This window comes from Micrasema longulum, unplaced genomic scaffold (assembly GCF_059751315.1).
Source record: "Micrasema longulum isolate JH-2025_06_02 unplaced genomic scaffold, ASM5975131v1 h1tg000340l, whole genome shotgun sequence".
In the NCBI taxonomy this organism is placed as follows: Eukaryota; Metazoa; Arthropoda; class Insecta; order Trichoptera; family Brachycentridae; genus Micrasema; species Micrasema longulum.
The window spans coordinates 297,419-321,541 of NW_028277543.1; the positions used below are offsets into that span (position 1 = coordinate 297,419).

Sequence of the window (24,123 nt, forward strand, 5' to 3'; positions counted from 1 at the left end):
ATGAAATTCCCAACTAGTCGGGACTTAAAACAAAGAACCGCTGTGCATTTTGAAAACAGTAAAATAAAAAAATAAGTAGCCTTGTAAGTTTTATATATATTTTCCAATAAATTTTCTTTTAATACATATTTTCATAAATGAAAACGTAATTGGAAAATGCCAATGGGGAATAAATGAACGTAGTTATGCGGAAAGCAGCCAGTACACAATTTCGAAAAAATTAGATATTGGTGTTATCGAATTCAGGAAGGTCAATTTTATGTTCTGCTTAAAACAGCCAGGCCGCTTTTTTACAAAAAAACTGCAATAATCACCTTCTGAAAAATTTATGATCTCAAAATGTCATAAAAATTAATGTCGCCTCATACGTTCAGAGTTTGTACGAGGTATGATTCAATATTAGATCTGGTTGTCATTAAAATTATCATTGATTTATTTTTTTCCATTATTTGTTTATTTATTTATATACGGCATTTCTGCCATTTACATATATGTGGTATAAACAGTGCTTAAAAAATATTAAAAAAAAAAAAAAATCGAGTATGAAATATTAATACATTATTAATTACTTGAAATACATATATATCAAAAAGAAATTATACAATAACAAAATACATTAATCAATCAAATTATAACTATTCCAACCCAATCTTCTGAAGATGATTTGCTCTTTTTGATAAAAATATGTTGGTCACTTTATTTTTTAAGTTAGGCAGAGATAAACTAAATATATCAAAATGTGATGCATATTCATTCCCGGTATTCTGTAATCTAACAATAGGTGAGTTATATTGAGCTACGGTTCGAGAATTTTGACAATAGAATATTGAAGACGTTCTGCTTAATCTAGGTGGTACATAGAATGAAATCAATCTCAGTAGATCAGGGGTATCAAAAATTGGTTTTATTTTTGATACCTTCATTTCGTAAGATCGGTCGATTTTGTTTATAAACAAAAATTAATAAAAAAATAATGTGACCTCACTGTAGGGTTACCCGTGTCGAGGACACTTAACAATATACTTCTTGTTTTTATTTACTTGTGAGAATAAACAAAAAAGACTAAATATACAGAAATAATTAACAAAATGTTAAGAAAGTTTTAAACACTTACGTTTACATTTAATTTATGCACACTCATATTATTTATATTATAAAGTGTACAATAAAATAACAAAAACATAACATAAATTATACATTTGTGGAGCAGTTTATTTAATATTGCTTTGGGCGAATGAGACAATCCATTTTACCTCTACCCAGCTCCACTATCCATTTTCTATGGCCTTTTTGAACATTTTCTCATTTCTAATTGTTTTAATAGACAGTGGAAGTAGGTTGTAGATTTTAATTGCATAATACTCAAAATCCCTCTGTCCGAAAGCGGTAAAAGCATGTATTTGTTTAAGTTGTCTTTGTGTTGAGGATCTAGTGATTGTATTGTTGGGGTTGTGTCTTTCATTTGAGTAAGTATAGTTGATTAATAATTAAATTAATCATTGATTACATTTTGTTGATTATCTATGTATATTCGGTCTTCTTTAATTATTCTCACATGTAAAAATATTTAAAATACAATATACTGTTAAGTGTCCTCGGCACAGGTAACCACAGTGAGGTCACATTATCGTTATTATTAATCGTTGTTTATAATGGGGAAAAAATACATGTTTAAATTATTTTTTGCATTATAAAAATATGAATGCATGGATTATTTACCATTTGCCAAAGTAAAAAACATTAAAACTGTTGTGTACATTTGATTATTCACTCTTTTCATAAAATTGCTATTATCTCGGTTTCACTTTTCTATGGCTGGCTGCTTTCTGCATAACTACATTCAAATGTAGATAGCAACCGTTCCCTTTATTCGATATATGTACAAATATATGCATGCATAAGGTACTATTTATGCTTATTATTATATTAAAAACGAATGTTACAGGCGTCTCAAGGAACGCAAACAGAGCAATTTCGATTTACAAATACTTTGTATGCAGATGCAAACCGACCGTCCATAGAGGGACAGAATCCAATTTAATCTCCAACAGAATCGTAATCGAAGAAAATGTTATTTTTATTGTTTCTCCTTATTTTACCCCCACCCACGCCCAATGGCGCATAAAGCACGGCATTGGTACATCCATTGCATATCGTTTGCTTCACAAAGATGAGTAGTCTTACGCTTCAGATGCCAGAACAAGGAAAGCGATTGTGTGAGTTTTCATGTTGTAGAAGTATTATTGCGATACTCTACTTGATAGTAGCTATTCGTTAGTTCACGTAAAACATATTATGATTGAATGGATTTGATGGATTTAACGGATTTAAACTCAAGGAATAAATAAATAAAATAAATGAAGTTACTTACAATTTTTGGTTTATTACACACGAAAATACAAAGATTACACAAATAATATTTTGAAGTAAATTTGAATACCGATGAAGACAGAGAAGGGCGAGTGACGTGTTACGCGCCCTTATTTAGGTCCATTGGGCACTGTGGCCATAGACAACAACACATCCTCGTCTCTCACTCTCTGGTCCCCACAATGTATTTAAAAAAATAAAATATCAATCAACATATTTTTCATAAATGGTACATGTTTTGAGGATGGACTATATTTGGACATACTCAAAACATTGTTGAATCAACTACCTGGTAAAAGAAGAAGTACAAAAATTGGAAAATTATTTTCAGCTCTTTTACTTCACAAAAGTCAACAGATGCAAGAGTTGAGGAAATGTTGATGTTTAAACATAAGCAGAATGGTGAATGTGTGTGAAGTGGCCACTTAAACGGATATATTCTTTAAAAAAAAATATTTAAAAAAAATGCATACTGCAAGTAAATCATATTTTTGTAATTTCAGCATATGTTAATTTGGGTTTTCTTTTATTTTTCTTTTCTTTTCTTTTCTTTTCATGGTCATATCATACAATATACATATATGTGCCATAAACTTTTTAATAATTAAAAAAGGAATGGCCCACGCTCAGACGCTGTAGTCTTTGTGGGCATTTTTTCCAATCCATGTCATAGCTTAATTTTAAGATGTATTTTTCTAAAGTGTATTTTTGTAATTATATTTCTATGTAAATGATATATGTATGGAAAAATAAACTAATGAAAAATAAAATAAAATTTAAAAATTTAAAAAACCAGCCAACGGCAGGTCATAAGCCCTGTAAATGCCTAGACTTCCATATTCCCTTCTCAAAAATGTTTCCCTCTGTTGCAAAAAAATTAGATCTAAAATTTTAATAACAAAGTTATTTTAGTGAGGGCTCTTAAATCATTGTAACATATTTTTTTTACAATCGTGTAGTTTAAAAAAAACGCAATTATTTGTAATAGTCAATCGATTTGATTTTTTTATTTTTGAATTAATTTATTGATTAATTAACTTATGTTGTAACTAATTCGAGATGGATATATATAGCGAACGAACGAACTTCCGAAACAAAATTGCGACAGAATAAGCCTTCAGAGTCGTGTATTTTTTATTGTAAATAATAAAATAAATCGGTATCTACTCTATTATTATAAAAAATATTTTTTACATTTATTTGACTCGATTCGATTTTTTCATTCTTTCGTTGATTATATATTAAAAATATTATTTTTTAACAAATAGGTTTAGTCACATAAAAAAATAGGATGTTTATATAACATGAAAGTAGACCCTGTTGACAAAACGTTTTGAAATGTTTTAAGAAGATTTTGTAAGCCAATATTTAATTATACAATATACAAGGCCCTGGGGCGAATTATTTAACGGTAAAACGAAAGGTTTTTTACTTTTTAGTTTATGTCTTGGGGTATTGAATTCCAAATCGTAATTTAAAGCACAATTTTCCAATATCCAATGGATTTTGTATTCATTCGGAATACCCACAAGTGTAATTATTTTCGGCCAAACTTTTAAATTCTTCCTTCGCCGCGACCGTTTCTCTTGAGAATTAATTAGGATAAAGTCAAATATTTGAAAGGTGGAAAGTTAAAATTTTAAAATAGTTTATTCGTAATACTTATAAATAATAAGTCGACTTGGGCTAATTAAAATACAGATTTATATTTTTTCGTCATGTAGCCACTGACGAAATGATTTAAATTAACCTAATAAAATAATTAAGCGTATTCCCGTATTTTCTCTCTGGATTATGGCAATAGAGAAGTGATTTTTTTACACACTATAATTATTAATCATTGTCGTGTCTACTGTTTTGTTATTTCAATCAATTGTTTCTTATGGGAGTTGGGACCTTCTTAAAACCCAAAAAAGCGTCCAGTTTTATCTGCTGTATACGGACTCTTAAAAATAAAAAACAAAATCGGTTTAGTCGATTTTATCGATTTTAATTAAGCATAATCAGTCCGACGTGCAGATGTCTTTTTCACACATCGAAGAGGCATTTGCGAGAGAGTGTCAGAAAAACTACATTTAAATACTTATTCATCAAATTTCTCTGACAAACTACTCTAAAGGGCAAGGCAATTTTGATACATATTAGATGGAGCTAGTATAGGAATAACGGGTATTTTTATTATACACACAATTAAGAAAACCAAAACAAAAAAGGAATAAAATGATAATTTATCAATAAAAACTCAATATAAAATAAAATTACAGACGAATACAATCCCGATACAGACATCTACTGAAGAAATATTCCACAAATCACAACTTATGACACCAACACAATTATACGCTAAAACAATACCCACTTACAGATTTAAAAACTACTCTTACTCAAATGAAAGAAATGACCCCTACAATAAATGAAATACAAATGATATAACCACTAGATTCTCAACACAAAGACAACTTAAACAAATACAAACTAATACTACTTTCGGACAAAAGGATTTTGAGTATTATTCAATTAAAATCTTTAACCTACTTCCACTATCTATTAAAACAATTAGTAACGAGAAAATGTTTAAAAAGGCTATAAAAAATGGACAGTGGAGCTAGGTAGAAGTAAAATGGATAGTCTCATTTGCCCAAACCAATATTGAATCAACTGCTCCACAAGTGTATGGCTTATGTTAGGTTTTTGTTATTTACATTGTGCGTTTTGTATTATAAAATATATAGATGTACATATACAGGGGTTCTTTAAACCCTGTCACATCCGAAACCACGATGATCAGTATGGGCAAGAAGACATATTGGCATATTTAAAAACATATTTAGAACGAAGAAAATTTGTGAAAATAAAATATTAAAAAGAACAAATGGTTGCTTACTACTGCAGGGGCAAAGCGAGGGGGGCGCAGCCGCGTGGTTAGCGGTGTGTCCGACTCCCCCCTCCCCCCTCATCGTTTCTCTCCTGCAGAAGTTAGCAACGATTTGTTTTTTTTAATATTTTATTTTTTTAAATATTATTCGTTCTAAAAATTTATTTTAATGTGCCAATATGTCTTCTTGCTTATACTGATCATCGTGGTTTCAGATGTGACAGGGTTTAAAGAACACCCTGTATAAAACTGTCTGAATATTTTCTTAATTATCTCTATTTATTAAGTTAGTCTTCTTTGTTTATTTTCAAATGTAAAAACATTCACCACTGTAATTAGGCCTCCTGGCCTGTTGTGGTGCAAAAAAAAAAAAATGATAAAAAATGTTAAAAACATTTAAAAAAAAGTATATTGTTAAGTGTCCTCAGCACAGGTAACCCCAATGAGGTCACATTATTTTTATTACTGATTATAGTCTGTAAGAATAAAATATGAATAAATAAATATAAAAATTTGAAAGACGGAATTGATATTTTTCCTTTGAATTTTCCAACGTCGATATGGAGGACGTTAAGCTGATTCATGAGAAAAGTGTCCAAGTACAATGAGGTAAGGCGTCTCACACGAACTGTCCCAAGTGTCCTCTCATCCTCCGATATCAGAGATGCAGCATTTTATATTCACAGCGTAGACTTGCAGGAATCGACGATAATTTTAAATTGGATTCTTCTCTCCCACATACAAGAGTGATGAAAGTACCAATTACGAAATTAACGACAATCGTATGTAGCATCATTGGACGCGAATAAAAGATATATGGTTAATTATAAAGACGGTTATATGGTCACTATATTATAAAGTACATATAAAAAATATCGAAAGAGTTCAACATAAATTGTTACGTTTCGTTAATTTTAAATTAGGTATTTCAGTTGAACATATTATTTACTCATACTTAAATAAATATTCAAATGTACAAACATTAACAAAACAGAAGAAAACTGAATGATTTGTTATGTTTATTCAAATATTAAATTCAATAATTTATTGTTCCGAACTGTTACAGCTAGTTCCGGGCCGCGTTACCCGATTTAATAAACTATTCTATGTAAATGTATCTACAGCAAACTACAGTGCACACTCGCCAAAAAGGAGAATTCATACATTTGCAAATTAATACGCAAATGACGTAAATATATTTAATACAACACTTTTGAATTTTAGAAGGCAGTGTATCAATTTACTAGCTTAAAATTGTAATACCTAAAAATTACTATGTTGATTTCAATTGTTTATCGTTTATTGACTTATATCTGTATTCTAAATTAGTATTTTTCTCACTTCTTCTAACTTTAAGATTAATTTAATATAACCTATACAAAAAAATGTACTCTAGTTCTCCACTGCAATATATGCATGTAATATTATGTATCCCCATATATTTTCTTACTCTTCTTAATTCATTTTTATTTATTGCGCTTTTTTGTGTAAAATGCATTTCAGTCTTCATATTTAAAAATGCACTTCTGTTCTTTCCACTTTTATACTAATATATAAAGATGATATTTTTGATATTTTTCTTTTTCTTCTAAAAAATATTTATATTTTCTTTGCTACTTCTGTGTAAAATACATGTCTGTCTTTATTTGTATATATGTATGTAAAACATGTAAAAGCCTAAAAGGCGTTTAAATAAATAAATCAAATAAATAAAAAAATTTAAAAAAATAAATATAGGTTTTGGCAATGACGTATGATTCAATAGACGCGTTACTAGCTTGAAGAAAATAGCTATGTAATTCGAGGGCCTTTTGTGCCTTCGGTCTTTAACGGACTTTGATCATGATCACACGTGATGCAGCGTAGAAATTTGTCGTCGTGTGAGATGAAAATTGCTTCAATTGAACTGTTAATGAGAAAAACACATCGTCTCGTTTGTAGATACTCTTTATTTATTTTTTTTTTTTTTTATTTGTTTATTTTTCCATACATATATTATTTACACAGAAATATAATTACAAAACTACACTTTAGGAAAAACCTCTTAAAATTAAGCTATAACATAAATTGGAAAAAATGCCCACAAAGACTTCAGCGTCTGAGCGAGGGCCATTCCTTTTTTAATTATTAAAAAGTTTTTAGCATATAAATATGGTATGACATGAAAAGAAAAGAAGAGAAAAGAAAAATAAAAGAAAAACCAAATCACATGTGCTGATATAACGAAGACATGATTTATTTGCAGTATGCATTTTTTTAAAGAATGTGTCTATCTGATCCTTCCATGCTAATCCAAGACCTCAAATTTACTTTAAACTGTACCAGTCATTTAGTGTTTTGTAGTTCCTTAGTTAGAAGATTGAAGGATCTAGGACGAACACGTAAGCGTGCCTCTGTGCGAACTTAGTTCTGCATCCTGGAACTGACAGTACACTATCGGATCTATTACTAATACGATTTAAATTATAACTAAATAATTCCCTATTCAAGTTAACATATTTCAGGCACTGAAATAAATATGATTTTCTAAAACTAAGGAGTCCACACAAAGTGGAAAGGCGCTGTGTACTGCGACCATGCCGCGCCGCAAAACGCTCGCCACTATGGCCAAGCATTTAATAGTGCCATTATGCCCTTCGAATGGCGTTTATAACATTTATTTCTATTGAACGGCATTGGTTTTAGATATAACAATTATGATCTAAAATTTACGATACGCAATAATAGTTTTGAGGTTATGTTTGTTGGTCTGAATCGGCTTAAATACCTTTTCTTTTACAAATTAGTCGACATTCTTATGATTATTCTAAATTAATTGTAAAATGTAATTAGTTAGTGTAGTGGAGAAATTAATTTCGTGGCTTTCAGATTAGTTACCGCGTCTTAAATTAGAGTTTCCGAAACCACACACGCTCCCCTGGCGTTTCTCCGAGAACATAAAATGGCGTCCCTGTAAGAACACAAAATGGCGGCGCGATAAATTAGCTGGGGACATTAATCGTCTCTAGATCACGCCGGCGCTGGCTCTGGTCTCCGTGAAATACCTCCGCATCTCTCCACGAGCCTAAAAATAATGGAACAAAACCTATCACCATTTGTTAACCCCCGATATGCCAAGCACCAAACGAATGATGTTCGATACGTGATCAATTTATTTATTGGTTAGAAGTTGCTAGTAAATTTAAAGATAAGGCGGCTGTAGAACAACTATTTCCGATATGTAACCCTTTTGTGGCCATGATGTCACATGAGTCCACATAGAATACAAGACTCGATAAATCTTTCTTACTTAAAAAAAATAAAAAGACGTCGTATTTTATTTATGTATTTACAGGCCAAAACAATATGATCACCTTTAAAAATTGTGGAAAAAGGTTATTAAACAGTAAAAAATGTGTTAAGTGTTTGCTTTTAAATATATTATAATACATACCCGTATTTCAAAATATGACGTATTGTGCTTAATGTTACACGACGTTACAGCACCATATTTAGAGGAATTTTTAGCACAGCCATTAAATAGTTAAGCCAGGATTACATCATTTTTGTGTGTCGTGGAATGGTCTGTTGAGGAGTCATCTAGCGCGTATCGCTTATATGGATATTGAATGAGTATAATTACATTGCTCTCGTGTTTTGTGTCGAAGCGCCTCAAAGTATTAAGATTTAAAAAAAAAACTTAATCATAAAAAAAGTCATATTTATTGTAATAATGTATAGTCATAAATTAGTATAAAAGTAGTAATTTAAATAATTGTAAATATTAGTTAACAAAACACATGTATTATCAACGAACCCAAGGAAATAATTAAAAAAAATATCAAGATACGCTGCGGTTGACATACGATGAAAATTACAATTAAAAAAAATTCTACTGATTAGGATGTTAAACTCTAAGTAAAGATGGAATAAACAATGGTAATATGAACAATAGGGAAATATCACATACTACGAATACCGATAAAAATATATAAAATGTATTAAAAATAATTAATTGTATTTTCAAAATCAATATGGGTATTGTGGAGAAATGTTTACCTACATAAACGTAAGAAAGAAATTCAATAAAAATACGTTCCTAGAAAAACGCGACGTGTTTGGCCTTGGTTATTGTGACGTCAAGATTCGTGATGTTGTTCTTCATTCTATACAAATTTCAACGGCCACGAACAAATAAACATGGATCGTGAGGTTTTAGGGGCGTGGCCAATGGAATGACTGTTTTTGCGGGAATCCGAAATCACAAATTTTAAGTATTTTTTTATGCAACTAATAATTAGTAAAAAAAATTTTTTTTACTGGACAGTATTTTATAGACCTTTCATAGACTTTAAAAATGTATAAAAATGTAATATTTCCCCATTACAGAAATAAACAAATTATACAAAAATCTATCTTCTAAATATATAAAAGCCAATGTTTGTAGATTTACGCGCGGTTTTTTTTTTGATGATGTGCTTTGGCCTGAGCATGTTTATAGCTCTTAATATCTTCAATCTAGTGACATAAAAACAATAGTAACATACAATCAAGACAGTGGCACGAAAACAATGTTAAAATATCTATTAATCAAAATTCCCTGTCACCGCATATCCTCACAATTTACGTAATCCAAAACACAAAAATAATAAAGTATAAGAATATATATAATTTTTACTAAATACACTAATTTATATAAAATTTACGATTGTGTTCTTTAAATTTATATACGAGTGTATACTCAAATCTAGCGATAGCAAAGCATTGCCGGGTTCAGCTCGTATTTAATAAACGTTGTAGTGCTTCACTCGCTCTCCAATTTTCAAATTATTTTATCAATCGTTAATTACGCGTTCTTTTGTTTTAAAAATTACCATCTGACGGGTTAGTCATTATTAATTAAAAAATGCGATTGTTTCCGCGTGGGAACGGCGTTATTGCCGAATTTAGATGAAGAAATTAGGAGTGACGTAGGAAGAGAAATAATTGTGAATAGAATAAACCAAGAGGTACGAAATAATATGGTGTAATTAATAAAAATAAGTCTTATTCAATCATGTGTGTTTTTAAAAATGCCGTAGGTTTGATGAAGTAATCGGCAATCGCTTATGAAGTCATTCTTTTGCAAGAGTCTACAAATAAATATAAATAATAAATTCTTCATTTACTTTTGCAAAGCTCTGAAAAATAAATTATGCTGCGTCCAGGCGGACGAAGAATACGGTTCTGTGTGTGAAATAGAACAAGAACCCTAAACGAGTGTCTTCGACTCGATGGCTGCTCTCAGGTAAAAATCTTAATTAAGCTAAGTCCGCCACGTTTTCTGGTAATTGACGCGTTCGCTTAACATTTTTGAGGTCGGGGAATTGATTCCTGACGGGGTGAACGTGAAATATTGATTTCGAAGGTTTTTCGTACTGCAACATTTCGTCGTTTCTGGGGTGCTAGGATCTTATTGCGGGGGTAGTGAAGGATTTTGAGAATTTTAGTTTTTTTGTATGCGAATACACTATGCTTCATATATGGTCACACCGAACCAGTTTTATACACCATTTGACGCTTAATAATCAGTGGGGTCCATATATAAAGCAAAGAAAAAAGAAAAATTCCCAAATTATCAATCTCTTGGGGGTAGAGAAGATTCAGAATAGCAACCCTGGGGTGGTATTCTGGATCATCTCTTCCCCCTAGAGAGTGATTAATTCAAAGATTTTTCTTTTTTCTTTGCTTTATATAATGACCACACCGACGATTAAGCGTAAAATGGTGTATAAAACTGGTTCGGTCAATACGGTTTGGTCAATTTAACCTAATTAAGTGTTGTAGGTAATGCTTAAGGTCGCAATAATGGTCAAAATAACATTTTCATATTTAGTTGCACGTGTTTGTATTTGTTTAAAGTTTAATCATCAGTGCGGCCATTATATGAAGCAAATAAAAAAATGAAAAATCTTCAAATAAATCACTCTCTAGGGGGTAGAAAAGATCCAGAATACCACCCCTGGACTTGTACCTGAAGCGTTAGACTTATTAACTTACCTTCATATAACATATGTATGATCGAACAACGCTGCATTTGGTTTACCAACTGTGCCTTATGCACCACTGAGTGCAGAAAGATGACCTTGGACATAATTAGAATTCGCATTTTTTACTTTTACGGCTAAACTTGTTTATCAGATATTTCATTCGTTGTTCCAAGCGGGGATATAGAATTACAAGCCATGATGTGGAATCTCATCGTCATAACATATTATATTTCTAAGGAAACACATGTCAAATTAATATACTGGTTTCGTTGAATAGTAAATCAGAGTGTTTGGCTACCATTGATGAAGTCCTAGGTTTGATTCTCATAAAGATTAATAATAATAATGAAAGTTTATTAACAAAAATAACAATAACTTTATTTACTACAAAAACACTTAGGTAATAGATTTCTCTGGATCATGTCTAGTCTGCCTAACTAGGTACAACCTGTTTTAAGGCAGACATTTTTATGCAAAAATAAACAATAACTTTACTACCTACTTGTTAATATATTATACAGTTATACAATATTCATTTATTAGAAATATATTTCTAGTAAATTTTCCGATTTTTCTCGCCCCAAATCCAGTAATCAATTTTTTACAAATTTGTTAAATTGAATCCGGGTCATGGTTTCGCAATCTTTGGGCAACATTGAATATTTTGTGGCTCAGAAACCTGAAATTTCTTTGCCCGAATTCAGAGTTTGTGATAGACCCCATGACCCATCCTCTAGTTTGACTTCTGGTAGTGTGGGAGTGTTCCTTTTGGGATTTGACAGAATAATTTACTTGCATAAACATTATTATTCTAAAAATATATAATTGCCTTATATCTAAGATCTCGAATTCCTCAACTTGACACTGGGGTACCTGAAGGGCTTTTAAAAAATTATTTTAATGATTGATTTTTGAGCAGATTCGAGAGGTTTTAATATCGATTTATTAGTGCCTCCCCATCCTATTATGCCATAAGTTATAATTGAATTACATAAAATAAAATATAGTTGCTTGAGTTTAATTAGGGATAAGATGTTGCGTATTGACTTGAAGTTATGGGAAAGTTTTATAATTTTTTGTGTTATATATTCGATGTGTTCTGTCCATTTAAAATATTTATCAATAATTATTCCCAAATATTTGATATGGTGTACTGATTAAAGTATTTCAGAGCATATTTTTAATTGAAGGTTTTGTTTCGGCTGTCCCACTGTGGTTTTACTAAATGTTATATATTTTGTTTTGTCAATATTTAAAGTTAAGAGATTGTTATCTAGCCACATTTTTATTATATTGACACCATTAAGACGGTATTTTTACATATCAATCTTTATTATTTTGTCTTAGTAAAAAATGATCGAATAACGCTATAATTGCATTGGTGCAGTAATTTATGTATCATTAGGAACTGATAATGACAAGAATAATAGTAAAATATTAAAAGAGATAAAATTATACGTTTTAAAATAAGCAAAATCCCACACACCAAACATGCCATTATCAGGAAGAGAAAATGGTTTGAAGAAATCATATAATGATGTCGTGTAGTTATTAGTTATTTCTTTAGGAAAACATATTGAAGAAGTGGCACCAAAAATTTGAGTGAGACTGAGACAGTTGAAATTTACTATCGACGTGCTTAAAAACATGCTAAGCATTTGAGCAATCACAATGAACATGCTTAAGTTATCGCAGTCATAAGTCAACGCGTGTGTAAACTTTAAGTCAACGGTCGTGTCCGTTTGTTTTTTGTTTTCCTCGTAAATAAATACAGTTCATTGGCGAAATATCAGCGTTTAATATTATAGAATCTGTTCAAAAAAAGTTCTTAAAGTACCTTTTGTATAAGTTCCAAATTTCTAACCCACGTTCAAATTCAAATTACGAGGAACTTCTATTTTTTTTTTTCATTTTAATTCTCTGATAAAACGCCGCGTTTTTTTCGATATAAAATTTCTGTATAAAATATTAGACTACAAAGTAGATACTAACCTCCAAAATAAAATACAAATAAATGCGGGATTGAGAACACTTAGACATCGGGAAATATTTAAACTGCCTTTGTTTTCAAATAATGCTACATACCACACCTATGGCCCGCATGTGTCGGGAATATAATATATACTGCCGAAACAATCAAATTGACATTTTTCATGATACTCTCTCAGCTTTCGCGAATAATCTCTTAGGAATAAATCTTATTCAATAAGTACACACGTGCAACTTATTTTTTATTGCATTGTATCCCTTATAAAAAAAAATGTATTACAACTTAATGCATAAATCTATTTTGTGTAATTCTATAATTGAAGATATATATGCATGTAAAATTGTATCGACCAATGATTTCAAATTGTATGTTTTCTAGTATGTATCTTTGTTGAATTACCTAATAAAATAAAATTTAAAAAAAATAAAATAATAATACAATATATTGCATTTGCAAAATAGTAAGGAGTATCTAATACAAAAGAGTGAAAATTAAATTACAATGACTATGGCGACTGCTTTTCTTGACATTTGGCTAGTCAACCGTCGGCTAAATGAAATGAATAGCAAAATAAATAATAAATTAAAAATAGCAGTTTTAGAATATTTTCCATATTTACACCAATAAAATTCAAATATGTGATTGCGCAGCAGGATTATACCTCGCGAAACTGAAATATTTTGACATTTAATATTAGGTGTTCTCGGATGCTCCATTGTGATTGCGAATACGATAAACAACCATGGTGAGAAATTATTATCACGTCGCTTTTTAGTACGTCGATAGTTATTTGTGATTGAGATACTGATGGTACTATTGTTTGCCTCAGGTTATCGGATTTTCGTAGTTAATTCTGAGAACCAAAGCAGTTAGCTACATGCCTCTTTGGGAGAGAATACGCAAATAGGTTAGTGAATTATGTGTTAAAGTATAAGTCAAATGGCTTATTTTCCACAGAATACTCACTGGCTGTCTGATGAAGCACCATGTCTGCTAGGAGAAGGACAGGAGCGGCCAGAAGCGGAGAAATTCACAACACCGTAAGCATCACAAGCATCAACAAAAGTTCTTCGACTCTTGACTCCATGCGAGACTGCACTCCTTAATACTTTTTCCAAGAGTATACTGATTATTTTAAACCTTACCAAAAACGTCTTGGATAGCTTTAAAGATCACAGCTTCTTCATTTTTGTAAGTTTTCAACTGTCAATCCAGGCGATCTATTTTTAGAAATGTTTTTACTTTTCACAAGTTTATTGTCTACAACGTTCACTGTTAATTCTCCTACTAGCTAGGATAAACCATCTGTCCGATTATCACTTTAGTCCGTACCTGTGAATTGATTTAAATTATTTTGGGCACTTCTAAACTATTTAGGACAATCTGATTACCCGAATAATAAAAAAAATATTCACTATTTTTCGTATGCATTCCATATCCATTTTTTAATTTCGTTTAAACCCCCAGTACCATATTTTATTTTATTTACTTTTTTATTTTATTCATATGTACATTCATATTCATATATGTATATTACAAAAAAAAACGTATCCCTAACTCTATGGGGCCAAGAGCCCTGTGTTGAGTTGGGATACAACATATTGGAAAGTGGAAGCAGGCACAATATTAAACAATAGAAAAATTAAAAAAAAATATTTACATAAACACATACATACATATATATTTTGAATATATATTTTTTTTGTTCTTACTTCTTGATAAAACTGTTTTGTATACAAAACCGCAAATTGAAATTGCCTACAAAACACATTCGGCAATTGTTTTAATCAAATTAATTCAATAATCATCATCGGTAAAGCTATTTTATTATTGATTGTATTTCAACCTATAAAATTTTGATAAAATAAGAATCAAGATACAATAGGTAAAATACCCCAAAGGTTCAAAAATGTTTTATGAGTTAGCAGAAAGTCTCAGGGAAACTGAAAGCATCTCTACTTATCGATTAAAATGCTTTGTGTACATTAGGGACAAGTTATATTGGAGAAAATTTTAGTAATAAAAGATTTATGTCTATGGGATCGGCTCAAGGATCAGTTGTGGAACCGAAAAATTTCTTAATATATTGTAATTCAATAGACAATTACGTAAAATTTTCAAAATGCATCAAATTCGCTGATGATACTGCCCTTTAAGTCATTTAAATGCAAAAATAGCGCAAAAAATGTTCCGAGATGATTTTAAAAATTTGATTATGTTCAAGTAATATTTGGTAGCTATAATTTTTATAACATAAATAATTGATTTCTTAATATTTACACACATGTTTACATTTTCAGACTATTTCGTAGAAGTCGTAAATAACTGTGTTGTGGTAAAGTGGGATTTGAACCGAGGACCTTCGGCCCGTGAGTCCACAATACTACCACGGAACCCACAACCCGGTTCATATTAGAATTGGTCTCTCGATTACTAGAAATTTGAAGAAACATATAAACCAGGTGAAAAATATAAATTTACTTGAATTTTGAGAATAACCGAAATATCGGTATTTAAAGAACCGGTATTAATCACGGGGTGGTAATTGAATCGGCATTAACATAAATCATCCGACAGTACTAGTTCAAGTACTTTGGAGGCATCATTCAAGAGAGTGGATATTCAATCAGCAGACGGATTTCGAATCCAGATTGATTTGGAGTCGTCACTGTTCGGAACACCAATCTATTCGTGGCTGCGCAGGCGTTGGCGATGCTTACGGGGAAATAGGGATGCCCCTCTTTAGGGCGATATCCGGATCGAAGCACCCCTTACTTCTCATTGTGTTGGATGATTGAAAATTGATTTGAATTCTAATTCGACAAATTCAAAGTAATTCTAACCGACGTTAAGGCTGCAGTCTGATAAAAAGTTAAAAATTATACGCTTTTGCCATTTTAAAACTACATTCTTTTAAAATCACGCCAATAAAAAAATATTAGATAAAAACAATCATTTTCGAAAGCATTTCTAATAGAAATATACTAAAAAGTTTTATACAACTAAAATTTAATTACTTTTCAACCGGCAGATTACGCCTCTTGAAATTCAGACATTATTTTAAAATTAAATATTTAGGCAAAAAAAAAACATAAATTTTAATATAATAGATTAACCCTTACGCTGCTACGCAGTTTTTCAAGAATCTAATCAGAAATCTTATTATTAATACATAATAAAAATATTTTATCGAATACGTTGTTTTCCAAACACACTACTGTTTTAAAAATTAAAAGCAATTCCAAGAAAAATCTTCCATTTCATAAATATCTAATTTAAGCCCAGTGGAGTGAGCGAGATAGACAATTCGTGCCGCAAATAGACAATTTTCGTACAGCGGTTGTAAACCCTTTCTTAATTGAAAATAAAAACAAACAAAACTGATCTCGTACAGCAATCTCAAGGCGCATTGTTTGAATAGTTATTATTGAAACGAAATAATAATGATAGTTTTTTGCTTATTGGGGCAAAGTGCTCTGTTATATATTATCAAACCTACCACTTTCATCAATGCATGCTAAACAAAAATTGTGTAAAATATATCTTGAAATTAATTGCAACAGAGAGGGAAAACATTTTTGCCAAGGGAATATGGAAGTCTAGGCATTTACAGGACTTATGATCTGTCATTGGCTGGTTTAAATGACCACTTTACACACTACAAAATATTCACTATTTTAGGGGTATGTTTTACACATCCACATTCATGACTATTTTTACATTACCTCAACTCTTCTATCTGTTGACTTTTGCAAACTAAAGAGCTGAAACCTTTATTGATGTCGGTGAGTTTCACCTGGATAAATTATTTCACCTAGGTAATGCCTAAAAATACTTTAAATTTTTTTATGCAAGTTATTTTAATCAACAATATTTTGAGTATGTCCAAATGTTTGTAGGGAGTTATTTAGATTGAAACTAAAAGTAACCGGTAAATGTACTAAGAAGTGATAATATTTCTTGGTAGATGTTATAATATAATTTTAAAAAATAATGTTTTTGTACAACTGTCTCACAAATTGATATCTCTTCTAAGAAAAATATTCCGTTTTACTAATAGCTAGTTCACGCATAATGGATTGAGCGAGATAGACAACAGTTGCCGAAATTACAAACAGCTTAGGTAAATTACATATTTTTTACATTTGAATATATTTAATCTTACTTTGTTACTCTAACTAATAATTTTACTCTGCAAAGCGTCCTTTTTATTGTGAATGAATTTACAAAATATATCATTCAAAATGATAACGGATAGTGAAAGTGATAAAGAAATAATAGTACCTCACCGAGAAACTCGGAGGCTTAGCAGCTAAACCTATTCCGAAAGTGAATTAGACAATAACGATCATTTTTAAGTGATAGTGATAATAATTTATAATATGACTCTTACGAAGAGCACGAAATCGAAGAAGCTTTTTTCTAAAGTATTTTTGGATCAATATCGAGCTGATATACCTCATTTACGTTTTGTTTGTAGAATAGAGTTTGTATAGTAATAATTACGTTTTGTTAGTAGAGTAATAATTACTACCTAATGAACAGCTAAAACATTTGAATTTCCCATTGCTGTGGGCACCCATTATATAAATGAACAAATGATTTTTTTAATATTCAAGTCCTAATTGACAATCATTAGGTTCCGTGGTGAATTATTTTTATGTTTTATGGCTCTTTAGTTATTTGTTTATATTCTTAATTATGGGGTTTTCGGTGATATAGGGACCTCACTAGATAAGAGTTATTATATTAAAAGTAAAGTATTTAATTAGTTATTCATTACGGAAGTACATCAATATTTTCTTAATTATTGGATCAGGTTTAATCGGGGAAAAACACCGAATGCAATTATTTTCTTCAAATATTATATAAGTGATTAAAAAACTAACTATTAACATTAATTTATTTTTCATTTGACTGTTTTTGCAATGTAAAAAAGTTCACTGTTTCAGGTCCCGACTAGCTAGATGTTTCCTGTGTTTTAGTCGTTTCTCTTTCTTAAAAAGCACTGCGAATTTAAACTTCATAAGTAAATTTATAATGAAGATGTTTAGTGGTTTAAAAAAAAAATGTTATTAGACAAAGCTTTTTAAATTTTTATGTATCGTATTATCAGCGCTACGATCTTTTAAAATTTTTGTATTTCTGACATTAACCCGCGTGTGACGTCGCAAGTTCTCTTCCGCTTCTTCTCGGTTAGTTCTGTCAATTGGTCCATTGACGATTAGCAAACCGGAAATCTTCCACAATCCTCTTATCATTGGTTGATTCATATGAACAAGTGACGTCATTCAAAGTAGTTCGTTTTTATTTAAATATTTTTTATTCATTTCAAGAAACTTTGCCGTACAATTTAATGCTCAAATTTTAACCGCGCGTAAGAAACATTTTTTGTGTTAAATTTTCCGTGGGGCTGAAATAGGTACGAAACTAAATGATAACCCGTCGAATAAGTAATTTGTATGTTTTGAAAATGTTTTATACCACTGACGGTTAAGTGCAACAAGCAGTTCCCGAATTCATTTACCCTTTTGGGATTATGACGTCAGCATCAGTCTAGTTGGAACTTTATGATAGGGATTAACAACAACGATATATCGTTGTTTAGCAGTATAAGGGTTAAATAAAAATGAGATTGTTTTTTTTTCTGGAAACAAAACCTTTTCACACTCCGGTTTCAATGATCGAGTTTGAGAAGATGTTTCTCTGTGCATTTAATGACAGCATTTACAATATTTTCGCCACGTGTTTAAATTTTCAGTGGCAATAATCATAAAACTTTTTCATTAGGACCTGTTGACAATATACGTGAAAACAGAAACATAGGCAGTGTGAGCCACAGTCGACTGGCTAAAGAGCCACACGCGGCTCGCGAGCCGCGGTTTGCCAACCACTGCCCTAGACGAATGTTTTTGACTCGATGGCTGCTCTCAGATATAAAATCCCCAATAAGCAAATCAAGTGGCGATAAGTCCACTTCGTTTCGTAGTGGTTGGCCCGTTCGTCATCCTCGAGGTCCTGGGTTTGATTCCGGCAGGCTCGACGTGAAATATTGATTTTGAAGGTTTTTTGAACGGCAATATTTCATTGTTTCTAGACTGTTAAATTTTAATGTTATTAAAAGTTTGTAATAGTTTTGAAGATGTTAAGAACAAAATTAAAAAGGCACGAATAAATGCTTTCATCACACCTCGTGTGTACATTTTAGGATCACCATGAATACAAATTGCCAGCGAATAGGAGATAACGCCTACTGAATAAAACAATATAGGCCACCGTTGGCGTTGGTTGGAATTGAACTCGCGCCAGAATGGTATTCCAACTGGATATTCTTTTCACTGCACCAGCTTATCACTGCACGAGCTTGACCCACATATAATATAATAGACGAGAAACCCTCAAGGGGAAAATCTAGGTAAAGCTGTTTAGTTCAAGAGTTGTTCATTTTCAGAGAAATATTTATGATTCTTTTCTGAAAGCCGAATTGAAGGATACTTAAAAGAATGTTTTATTTACCTAACTATTTCGTAGTCCCTGAGTTCTTGAAAATGGTTGAAAATTCGTTGAAAATAGCCCCAAAATTGAAATTTCTGGGTTAATCATAAGAACACTTTTATATTTTTCTTGTTGAAATATATAATAATAATAATAAAACAACTTTGTTTTTCAACAATATTTGAGTTTGTCCAGACTTTTGTAGACAAGGACTGAATTCTTCCCCTGGGGTGCTTTTAATATTATCAGGTCATTAGCCCTGTAGATGCATAGACTTCTATATTACCATCTCTAAAATGTTCTTTCTTTGTTGTAATGTTAACTTTGTTTTTAACCAAAAAAAAATCTACCCAACAGTTTTAAAGCTGCACAAGCTTTTTAATCCAGATATGATTTACTAATAAATCTTATTCTATTTTTTTAACAGTGTCAACAAAATATTAAATCTAAACATACGGAGCTAATAAGTCAAGTCATCAGGTCATGAAGATCTTGTAAAGATAGGAGGTGCGAGTGAGGAGAATTCTATAAAAAAAAAAACTAAATATATATTTAGTAAAGTTTATATTTGAAGCACTAACTTTGTGGTTATTCATTATAATAAAATAAATAAAACAACTTTGTCTTTAACCTCTAATTTTTAATTTAATTTAATTTTACTAAAAGTACTTCATGTTGAAAACAAAATGTTAAAATTAGACAACTTAGAAATCTTAGAAATTAAAAAAGCGATTCATAATAAGAAAAAATAATTAATAACCAAATAAAAAATATTTCTTTTAGTCCTCTCCTGTCTAACTTCGAAAATAATTATATCAAATTACCACCCGTGTAAGTAAAAAACGACTTGATTTATTGGGTCCACGTGTAGTATTTAGTGAACATGACAAAAATAAAAAAAGGAATCAATTCATTAGTTACGTAAACCTTGACGTAGAAGCTTGTTTGCTTTGAAACCGGTCGGTGGAAAATAAAAATTAGTGGTTAAAAACCAAGTTGTTTTATTTATTTTATTAAAATATTAAATAAAAAAAAATGGAAAAAAATATTTATGAAGAAAAAAACATACCAAAATTTAAAATAATGGTCAAGACATATGTGATAAACAATTTATAAATGAAATATATTTACAATGTTATTATTAGAACACACATAACAATATGTATGATATGTGTGCCCTACTTTAAGATTTAAATAAAAAAAATAAAAAAATATATTTTTTTCCATGATTTATTTTTAAAATACGAGTACATAAGAGAGCTATATAAAGTCTTGTATTCTTTGTAGACTCATGTGACATCATAGCCACACGAGAGTAAACAATGTAACACACTGTACCCATATAAAATTAAATTTTGCGGATAAGTTTCATTTACCAAGGTCAGGAGAATTTGCAGAAAGAAATACACCTAATATTGAAGTATGTATTTTTATTATTTTTATATTATTAAAATAACCTCGACATTTTGAATGGCACACCTTCTCATTTTACCTATCGGAGTTTGACATCCGAGGATTTACGAATGATTTATGTAAATTAATATCCTGTAAAAGAAATGAGTCACAACGCTAATTATAATTGGTCGAAGTTATGCAGGAAGCAGCCAGGTATACACGGTTTTTCAGGGCCAGACCGCGAAACTTCAGAGAAACATTTCTCATAGTAAGCTTTAAAAAAATCATAATAAAACTTTTCCAAAAAGTCATTTAAAAAAAAGTTATATCAAAATGTAGTAAATCCTCAATTTCTCAGACAAGGAGTCCCTCCACAAACTCCTACCCATCTCCTACCCAGCCGCTTCCCTTGTCGCGTCTGGTGCGTATCGCTTCGTTGGTCAAATACGTTCTTATGGCAATTTTTTGTCGAAGAGTTTGCGGAAGGGATGCTAGTCCGAAAAATAAAAGATTTACTCCATTTTGAAATCGTCATTTTTTTTTAAATGACTGAAAAATTTTGTTAGGATTTTTTTAAAAGCTTACCATAAGGAATGTTTTTTGAAGTTTCGCAGTCTGGCCCTGAAAAACCGTGTAGATAAGTGAAACTGAGGTAACAGCACTTTAGACGAGAGTGAATAATCAAATCTACACTACAGTTGGAATGTTTTTTACTTTGACAAATGATAAATAATGAAAACATTCGTTTTTTTATAATACATTAAATAATGCTGTATTTGACCCGTTTTGATGATTTTCAAAGTCTGGCTAACCACACAACCTAAGATGTGCATTTTGCAGAAAACAGCCAGCCCAAGTGAAACTCTGATGTATATTGTGCCATTTTGTATTGGAAATGTTATTCTATATTTATATTAGGGTACTTAATTGTAAATAATCACTTTATCGATTTGTTATAATAACTAAAAAATAATTCAATCAGTGTGTTATGTGTTATACGAATTTTTTTGATTTTTTAAAGTCTGGCTGCACGTATTTTGCTGAAAACAGCCAGATCTAATACTGAATGAAACCGCATTTAAACTTTGAATGTATGAGGTGGCATTCTATATTAAAACACATTTTTTTTATAACACGTATTTTTTAATTAATGAATTTATAAAATTAAAACAGTTTTGTATTTATTTCATTTCTGAAGCCATCAATCTTCCTATCAGCACCGATACCGTAAAAAAATCTAGTGCTGTGGGTGTTTTCTGCAAACTGAGAAATGTTATTTTTGTGATTAACACTATTTTCAGAAGGGGATTATTAGTGTTTTGTATAAAAGCGGCCTGGCTGTTTTTAGCAGAACAGAGAAGTGACCTTATAACACCGATATTTCATTTTCCCGAAATTGTGGACTGGCTGCTTTCTGCATAAGTACGTTTAATTATTATTTGAATAACTAACTTTAAATAAAATTTCTTTGTTTTATGAACCACTTATTTATTATCACAGCCGACTAGTTTCGGCACCTCGCGTTGCTCCCTTTCGGGGTTATTTAATAACTAAATATACATACGTAAAAGAAACAGTGAACAGTGGGTGTTGAAAAGGATAGAGGAGGGGGTAATTGTGTTTATTTATTCATTCAAAATTACACTAGTTAGATATTAATGAACTTATTAAGGCTTTTTAGGCTATGCCCGTGTCAAGCCACAATAAAAATACACAGTGAAATTAATTAGATCAAATTATAATGACATAGAATAACAATCTAGAAAAAAAAGGTAAATGTAATAAATAAAAAAATTCCAAAGAATACAATGCAAAAAAGATAATCAGAAATAATTTTTAAAATATAAATTATACAAATTAAGAATCACACATAATCAAATATACAAAATTATGGTATCATAAAAATCAACAAAATAATATTAAAATATAGTAGTTTAAAAAAAACTAAATGAGAGTATTTTAGTGGTGTTGTTACCACCTTTATGTAGGCACCTAGTTGGTGGCCTAAGTTTGTGATGTACAAAGTTATGTGGGTGCACAGAATGAGAGCAAGTAAAACGGGGTACTTACGTTTTACACAAAGATTTATTCACGAAACTAAACTACTGAAGCTAACACATTGAAAGAAGGATTCTAATAACTATATTAGGCAAAATAAAATGAAGTTGGTAAATCTAAATTGGCGGTAATTTTGTGCCTCGAAGACGCGTGCGGTGAGGTCGGAATCCGGTAGTTTTCTCCCTAGCCGGTTTGGCCCGTTCGTACGCTCTACGTCGGCGTTCGGCAATGTTCGGCTCGTGCCGTCGTTGTCGACCCGCCACACAGCCCCCTTCCAAGTTTTGAAATCTGTTTTTCAAAACTGACGCTGTATCACCCTCCTGCCGCTACGCGTTGTGTATGCCGGTTGTTCTGTTGGTGTTTCCGTTTCTGCTGGACTGGCTCGTTCTTCCGCTGTCTGGAACGCCGGCTTGCACCTGTCCAGCGAAACCTTTTTATGTTCGCCATCCACGTCCAGTGTTACCGTCTTTTCCGCCCTGGTGATGACCTTGTAGGGCCCCTTGTAGTTCGGCATCAGGGGTTTGTACACTCTGTCGTCCCTCAGAAACAAGTGTGTGGCTCTCTTTAGTTCCGGGTGGATGAAAACGTTACCTTTATTGTGGTGCTCGACTGGCCTTGGTTTGACGTTTTGCATGAAATTTACCAGTTGCCTAGTGTAGGAGTCCGGGTCAATGTAGTCGTTCGTCTGCTCCAGGATGTCTGCTGGTAACTTTAGTTTGCACCCATACAGCATCTCTGCTACTGAGTGCTCTGCATTCGTGCGCAGTGTGGCCCTCAGTCCGAGTAGTATGGTGCTGATCGATTTTGTCCACGGAACAGGGTGGTGAGCTTTAATGGCCGTCTTCAGCGTTCTATGAAATCGCTCGATCATGCCATTACTTTGTGGATGGTAAGGCGTCGTGTTGGAGTGTGCTATGCCTGATCTGGAACAA

General features: G+C 31.4%; 1 protein-coding gene across 2 annotated transcripts in view; it reads right to left on the reverse strand.

The window, feature by feature from the left end:
- Nucleotides 1-24,123, reverse strand: part of LOC148282313 (protein Fe65 homolog) — a 311,928-nt gene that overhangs the window by 107,638 nt on the left and 180,167 nt on the right. The window contains exon 2 of one of the 2 annotated variants that reach the window (XM_088225236.1): nucleotides 14,210-14,575. The exons of the other annotated variant lie outside the window; for it this stretch is intronic. Coding sequence (XP_088081362.1) covers nucleotides 14,210-14,231 — 22 coding nt within the window. The 5' untranslated portion in view covers nucleotides 14,232-14,575. The remainder of the gene's footprint in view (nucleotides 1-14,209; nucleotides 14,576-24,123) is intronic. 2 annotated transcript variants of the gene reach the window in all.